At 43.4% G+C, this 7,924-nt stretch overlaps 1 protein-coding gene and 1 long non-coding RNA gene across 2 annotated transcripts in view; one reads left to right on the forward strand and one right to left on the reverse strand.

Annotated features, from left to right (window-relative positions):
- LOC113471710 overlaps window positions 1-1,031 on the forward strand; it is a 6,982-nt gene extending 5,951 nt beyond the window's left edge. Inside the window, exon 2 of the long non-coding RNA XR_003394305.1 lies at window positions 825-1,031. This is a non-coding gene — a long non-coding RNA (uncharacterized LOC113471710). The remainder of the gene's footprint in view (window positions 1-824) is intronic.
- A 1,829-nt stretch (window positions 1,032-2,860) lies between these two features.
- LOC103519624 overlaps window positions 2,861-7,924 on the reverse strand; it is a gene marked incomplete at its 5' end in the record, with an annotated part of 8,506 nt that continues 3,442 nt past the window's right edge. Inside the window, 5 exons of the mRNA XM_026831070.1 lie at window positions 2,861-2,867; window positions 3,009-3,182; window positions 3,826-4,029; window positions 5,075-5,239; window positions 6,159-6,500. Coding sequence (XP_026686871.1) covers window positions 2,861-2,867; window positions 3,009-3,182; window positions 3,826-4,029; window positions 5,075-5,239; window positions 6,159-6,500 — 892 coding nt within the window. The remainder of the gene's footprint in view (window positions 2,868-3,008; window positions 3,183-3,825; window positions 4,030-5,074; window positions 5,240-6,158; window positions 6,501-7,924) is intronic.

Raw genomic sequence — 7,924 nt, forward strand, 5'->3', positions numbered from 1 at the left:
CTTACACTCGTATTTATGAACAAGAATGATCGTTCTTAGATCAGTCTCAAGTCAAAATTGACCAATCAAATGCCTTGAGACTAGCACGAACTTAAGAGCCAGCATTTTGTTCATAAATATGGGTGTTAGACAGTCGCGAGACCGAGTGGAGGAAATAACCCAATCCAGCCCCAGACTGAAGTTACGACAGCTCTGTTACCTAGCAGCTGGCGATAGCACATTAAAAAAGTAAGTAGACTGGATGGAGGAATGAACGGGGGATTGAGGCGAAAGCCGGCAGGTGCCCTCTTTCAATCACCCACCGGGGTGGATGGAGGGACTACTTCAAAAAAAAAAGCACATTAAATCCATCAGTTCCCAATGGATCTAAGATCTAAGTAATTTATTGCACGTGGTTGGCGCCTGGGAAATCAGGTGTGGCTTTTCCCAGCCCCACTCAGATTGGGTGAGGGTAATGTGAGCAGGCGCTAGGACTAGGTGGGTAGCTTGTCACCGAATGAAGGTTAAACCCCCGTCACTAAAAATCTCTGCAGTTATACAGTGACGTAACACACCCGTGTCAAATAAAGTTTAGGGATTGCTAGATCACCAGAAATAAAAACCGGGCCAAAGCGGGTTAATTTAACACGGCCAGTTCCGCACGACCGTCTTCGTTGACGTGAAAATGATTCGGCGTGAAGTTCTTGAAGAGAAGCATCCAACGCGTTGTGTGGTAATCTCACGAGTTGTACCTAACCTCGCCCGATTCATGTTTCCTCTCACATCCAGGAGTACAGGGAGTTGTGCTCTTCAGACTGAGACTTTTGTTCGAATTCCGGGTCGAGGTTTTACTAAATCTCTTCATGGTAGAGGCGCATGGCAGGGCGATTATTGGGGCTGATGACGATTATTGGGGCAGATGACGATTATTGGGGCTAATGACGATTATTGGGGCTGAGGACGATTATTGGGGCTGATGGCAATATTATGGCTCACGGCAAGGGATAGAGGGAGATTATAGCTGGCAAAAATTGGTGGTGAAATATTCCGTCTGTGAACAAAAGAAAAATAAGTATAATTAGTGTCAGCTCAGAACAAGTTGTTCCATTATACTAAAAATAGGAGATGAATACCGGTTTCAGAGGGTGATCTTTATATAGTTTAATTAGTCGTGGGTTAGATACAACTCTAGGGGCCCCCTGTCTATAATTTGGAGCATCCAACCCCCCCCCCCCTATTTACAACAAATTTTCGTTTACTTACCATATTATTGTCATGGAGGTTTTCACCATTCAGTTTCAGATCTTTGGATTTTGCTGACGTCAGTGAGTTGTTGTTTATGTGCTCCTGAAAATGATAAAATGGAAATCTGAACATTAAATCTATGACGGAATAATCTATAGGACATTATTTCGAGAATTTCGTCAGTGGCACATGGCACATCCTTTTCAAGGTTCAGAGGATACGATTCACTTGTGCAAACCGGCTTGCACTAGCCAGTTTGTGTAAATGACTTGAGCGTGTAAACCTACCTCCTACCTCTAAGCCAGCCTATTTAGCTTGGAGGGTAGCGCGCCTGCCTTGTAACCGCTAGGCCGTGGGTTCGATTCCCGTCCGGGGCGAATTTTACCTAAACAGATGGGGTTCGTTCTCAAAACGGCTGACTTTCCCCTCTTCTGTCCTTCTTCGATTTCGGGGCGATAAGAAATCCGTTGTTACAATTCTCTCTATCAAACATTTAAACCTCTTTCTCAAGAATTTAGAATTCATCTGCAGTAGATAACTTGTTAGGCGATTGGCACGCGGCGATTGACTGAATAATCAATAAATCAAACAATGTCTCAATTCTTATTGTTCATAGAACCCGTAATTCCGTAATATCAACCCACAAGTCCAGCTCCACACAACAAACTCTTTGTAATTTGTCATTATTTCTCAAACTGAGTCCACGATAAAAAAAAAAAAAAAAAAAAATAAAAAAAAAAAAAATAAAGAAACGGAAAAAGGCAGAAAGGTAAAAAAAAAAAAAAAAAAAAAACATAAAATGAAGTAACCGAGAAATGCCAGAATGCTGATAAGAATTCAATAAACCAACGACGAAATCCAATTAAAAAAAAAAAAAATGTGCAATAAGTGAAATAATAAAAAAATGTGCAATAAACGTAGAAATAATAAAAATGCAATAATGCACATTTCAGCAAGGGAGTTATATCGCATTAATGAGGAAGGTAAAATGGCAAATAATCAAGTTGATAAAATGAGCAGTGACGGAGGCTGGGGGCATTTGGATGGGCAAATTTACAACGTAGGTACCTGGTACCTACACAAATGGGAAAAAGATTCGGTTTCGAATGCCTTGTCCCGCACTGAGAAAAAAACTAGGGTGCCGGAAGCCCAATCGGGTGACTGGGTTCCGGTACTCTAATATTGAACTCTATATCGGGAAGCTCGACACTATAATATAGCATTCCAACAGCCTAAATCAGGGGAAGTAACAAAATAATAGTCATGAGATGTAGGTAGTTCCATAACATTGTAGGTAATTTCGTTCATGCGAGCCACACTCACGTCACGTGATAGCAGTCCGTTTCTACCTTTCGATATTTATCAGTTCTTAATGATCTCAGGTACTTCAGGCACCAAGCTTTGTTAGGCCAGCCACTCACTATCAGCCTGTCGGGTCTACCTGGCAGTGTGTATGCTCATCAGAGGTAGGTATCAGGTAGACCTGACAGACGGACCTTTTCAGCTGTACCTGTCAGGTTTACCTGATTTGTGTGTGCTCATCAGGTACATATCAGCCGGACCTGATCAGGTACGTGTACCTGTCAGGTCTATCTGATACCACTCTGACTTAGCGGGCGGAGCGTTACCGCGCTCCTTAATTCCTGCAAACGACAAGATGATGGCTTTGACCCCTCAACCAATCGATTGACCACGGTAAATATTCATTCATACTATTCAAACCCCGATAAGCATTTACTTTTAATGCTCAAACCCCCATATCCCATATCCATCTCTCGACTTACCTGTCGCCCTTGCAGAGGCCCGAACCCCCGCCCTCCTCACTGGTCCACTCTACAAAGAGGCCGTGATTTTCGTCCCGATAAGAGAGGCCGAATTTGGGACATTTCGAGTCGTAGGGTATTTGTACTGCGTGTAGCGTTAGGGTGTCCGCGGAGGCACAATGCTGGACGATGTAACTGAAAGGGCAAGAATGAGAATATAGTGAGTTAACAATCTTAGTAGGTAGGTATAATGAAATAAATGCATAAAACATGGAAATATCAAACCCATGTTGAACTAAATAAAAATCATTAAAGATTAATCAATCATAAATATCGTTATACAATCGGACTCACTTCCGACATTGCCATACCAAGTCAACACTCGATCATTTAGACTTAAACATACATAAATATATTATTTAGTCCGGTAAATCACAGTATCATTTAGACATAATCATCTATAGTACGGTAAATCAGGGTAAAATACAGGTAAAATGCGTACCTATATCCGCATGAGGAAGAACTTGATACGAGAAATAACACAGGTAAATTACTAAATATATACGAGGCTGTGTCCACACTAGGTTTAAGATCAGTCAACATCAACTGAGACACGTCCACACTGTTCGAAAAGGCTTTACTTTCCGTAATCTTCTGGCGTATATCCCACCCCGCGGCCCGAGAGGGTCCCGGTCCTTAGAATCCCCGCAGGACTTTTAAGAAGGGAGGAGAGGCTAATTTAGGGGGCCTCTAAAAAGTATACAATAGGTACGTCTATGCCGAAATACTTTGTTATCACCTACTTTCCATTGGTTCCAGTCGATCGACTTTGACCAACCTTGGTTGACTCAAGTGTAGACGCGCCCTAAATGCAACCAATTCAAGGCCCGAACCCCCGCCCTCCTCACTGGTCCACTCTACAAAGAGGCCGTGATTTTCGTCCCGATAAGAGAGCCCGAATTTGGGACATTTCGAGTCGTAGGGTATTTGTACTGCGTGTAGCGTTAGGGTGTCCGCGGAGGCACAATGCTGGACGATGTAACTGAAAGGGCAAGAATGAGAATATAGTGAGTTAAGTTAAGCAACGTTGCGCGTGGCTATTATCTGGATGGGTGACGAGCCCAAATTAGGGACACTTGGAGTCGTAGGGTATTTGTACTGCGTCAGTTAAATGAAGTTAAGCAACGTTGCGCGTGGCTATTATCTGGATGGGTGACGAGCTCAAATTAGGGACACTTGGAGGCGTAGGGTATTTGTACTGCGTGTAGCGTTAGGGTGTCCGCGGAGGCACAATGCTGGACGACGTAACTGAAAGGGCAGTTAAATGAAGTTATGAGAATGAGAATAGTCAGTTAAATGAAGTTAAGCAACGTTGCGCGTGGCTATTATCTGGATGGGTGACGAGCCCAAATTAGGGACACTTGGAGGCGTAGGGTATTTGTACTGCGTGTAGCGTTAGGGTATCGGCCTACGAATAATGCTGGACGATGTAACTGAAAGGGCAAGAATGAGAATAGTAAGGCAAAGTTGGGTTAAGCAACGTTGCGCGTGGTTGGTATATGGATGGGTGACGATCTGGAGAATCGCAAGTTGCTGGCTTTTCCCGGCATCACTCAGACTGAATGAGGCCCGCATTTCAGCAGTTGGATGGGGGTGGATATCCAAATTAGAAACCAATTTTAGTATCTCATTTCTTTATCTACCATACACTTGGGAATAAAAACAGCCTGAGGGAGTGAGTGGCGGCCCTGGGTCCCCAAATATAGCCCTGCTGAGTAGGCGGGTAGCTTGTCGTCAACTGGAGGGAAAAACATACGTCACTAAAGACCTTAGCAGTTATATGTACCTACACTGACATTGAACCTCTGTCAGACAAAACTTACAATCCTAAAAAAATATTAGTTGCAATCTACATATCTTGGATTTTTCGTTAATAATATTAAGGTGTATCCACAGTCCACACTGCATAGTCGACGCCGTAGATCGATGTCGACTGAAACCGTACACTGCCTCGACAACATAGATTCACGAGGAGCGGTGCCGACTATGTTTGGACGCAATTTTAGGAATCTTCACTGTATACTTACTTGTAAATGCTGAGACTCTCATGGAAGTAGCTGTCACTCTTGTTAAAGTTATTCTCCAGGGAGTTTTGTAGGTTTCGGAATTCTTCCAGGATGTTCAGCAGGTTCAGCTCTTCCTTCCCCAGTTGATATTCTAACTCTGCATGCTGAATCCGGATGTCAATATTGCTGCAGGAGGAAAACGAAATGTAAATGTAAAATGTAAATGCAGTTTCTTTGTGTTATTATGTCACAACTTTGGTGCTCACTGCAGCATTGTAGGATTTTCCCAAACCCAGTTGGTATTCTAACTCTGCATGCTGAATCCGGATGTCTATATTGCTGCAGGAGGAAAACGAAATGTAAATGCAGTTTCTTTGTGTTATTATGTCACAACTTTGGTGCTCACTGCAGCATTGTAGGATTTTCCCAATATCTCAATAATCCTAAAATCCAATGTTTACCTACCATGCTGGCACCGGTCGCTATGCGCATTTATATGCCATAGCTACTCATTTTCCTCGCTGGCACCGGTCGCTATGCGCATTTATATTACATAGCTACTCATTTTCCTCACGAGGCTGAGTGGGCCCCGTAACGGCCAGTCACGGAATCAATCATTTGCATGATACAAATTTCTTGACCCCGCCGGGAATCGAACCCGGGTCTCCCGCGTGCAAGGCGAGCGCAGTGACCACTACGCCATGGGAGCTGACGGGATGAAATTACACAACTATAGTCGGAAGAAATTACGTACTACATATCACAGTGATAAACTTAGCCCTGTTACATAGCACCCTAATTTTGTCTGGCTGGGGGACGTTAAACAGGGAGTAGACCAGCTTAGTCTGGCTGGGGGACTGAAGAAAGGTTAAGTGCGAAGGGCATCCGCTCGTAAAATTTTTGTAGCCAAAACCAAATCACAGGCTAATTGAGAGGCTGACGAAAAACGCCGACCCCGTCTGAACACGGGAAAAGGCGAAGAAAAAGAGAAGAAGAGAAAGAGAGTGACTTTCATTATAAGGCTTTAGACCTGCGGGTGCCCACATGGTCTTCTTGTCAAAATTTGTCAATCCCAGGGTTCGAACCAAGACCCGGCCGTACTTACTCCGAGCTATCCACCGTGTCCAGACTCATCTTCATATTCTTAATGAAGATTCTCTTCCTGTCCAACTCCTGACGTAGCTTGCACAACCTCGCTTCTGCTTCTGCCTTATCCAACTCGTTCGTACAGTCACCACCAGGGGCGCTCGAGTTGTTTTTGTACAAGGAATCACCACCGTTAGTCGCGCTGCTGTTGTTTCTGTACAGTGAATCGCCGTTGGGGGCGCTGTTGTTTTTGTACGCAGAATCACCGTTAGGGGCGCTGTTGTAGAAGTTGGTTCCGTTGTACAGCGTGTTTTCGATGTTGCTGAGAACGGTGGTGGACGATTGCTTGTTTTGGACGCAACTGTGGAAGGGTCAAAGAGAGAAGTTGGTCATAAAAGAATGGAAAAGCCTCGACTTAAAGCGGTTTAACTTCACTGTATAACTGTTAAGGTCTAAAATTTAGACTCTAAATGAAGGGATTTTCTCCCCGTTCGGCCACAAGCTACCACCTACCCACATTAAAGCTTTTCCGTACACAAAAAGCGCACTCTGAGGCTTAGGTGTAGGAGCAAACAGCCCTAAGAGTAGAGTTAAGCTTATATTCAGTCAGCTCCCATGGCGTAGTGGTCACTGCACTCGCCTTGCACGCGGGAGACCCGGGTTCCATTCCCGGCGGGGTCAAGACATGTGTATCAAGCAAATGGTTGACTCCGTGACTGGATGTTGCGGGGCCCACTCAGCCTCGTGAGGAAAATGAGTATAGCTATGACATAATTATAAATGCGCATAGCGACCGGTGCCAGCATGGTAGGTAAACATTGGATGTTAGGATTATTGAGATATTGGGAAAAATCCTACAATGCTGCAGTGAGCACCAAAGTTGTGATATAATAACACAAAGAAACTGCATTTACATTTATTTCTACCTTAAGGGGTAGACCTAAAAGGGTTATGGAACATCAAAAGAAACAGATTTAATGTAGAGTAGAATATTTAGATGATGGGTAAATACTCATGATGATTTCGGTTGGACTGTTTAAATTTTAATTTGTTTAAACATTCAGGAATTTCATCTGTCGATGTCGGATGTCGGTCAGGAATAAAATTATTGATTGATTATAACATTGATTGAATTATTGATTGATTATATATAACATCAAAAGACTAGATGTCTCTACTCCTCTGAGAAATTGTAATATTAAAATATCACAGCCTCAAATACATATACATAGGTAATACATATATGTACCTATACAAAAGAAGTTGGCTGGGTCACATCCTGAGAAGAAATTGTCTGCAGAGAAGAATCATGGAAGGAGAGCTGAGAGGAAAGAGATCAATAGGAAGAAAGAGGTTTGGAATGCTGAGAGATGTGCTGAATGGAAGAACTTTTGAACAAATGAAGGAGGACGCCCAAGATCGAGAAAAGTGGAGAACGTCGTGTTGAAACCTGTCCTAGGACAGATCTACATCTATATACTGTACCTTAGTTGAAATAATCGAGGTTCTACTGTACCTGTAGTCTCCCCCTCTTTCTCTGCCCCCCCCCCTTTTATCTTTTTCTCCTATCTCCGAATGGTTAGGTGGTGATTTGAATATTTTGTGAATCAGCTATCTCTCCCTCCCTCCCTCCCTCCATTTTTCTGTATTTGTCTCTCTCTCTCTCTCTCTCTCTCTCTCTCTCTCTCTCTCTCTCTCTCTCTCTCTTTCTCTCTCTTTTTTTTCTCTCTTTCTCTCCCTATCTATCTTTTCTCTCTCTCTCTTTCTCTCCCTATCTATCTATCT

This window comes from Diaphorina citri, unplaced genomic scaffold (assembly GCF_000475195.1).
Source record: "Diaphorina citri unplaced genomic scaffold, Diaci psyllid genome assembly version 1.1 scaffold2846, whole genome shotgun sequence".
NCBI classification, from domain to species: domain Eukaryota; kingdom Metazoa; phylum Arthropoda; class Insecta; order Hemiptera; family Psyllidae; genus Diaphorina; species Diaphorina citri.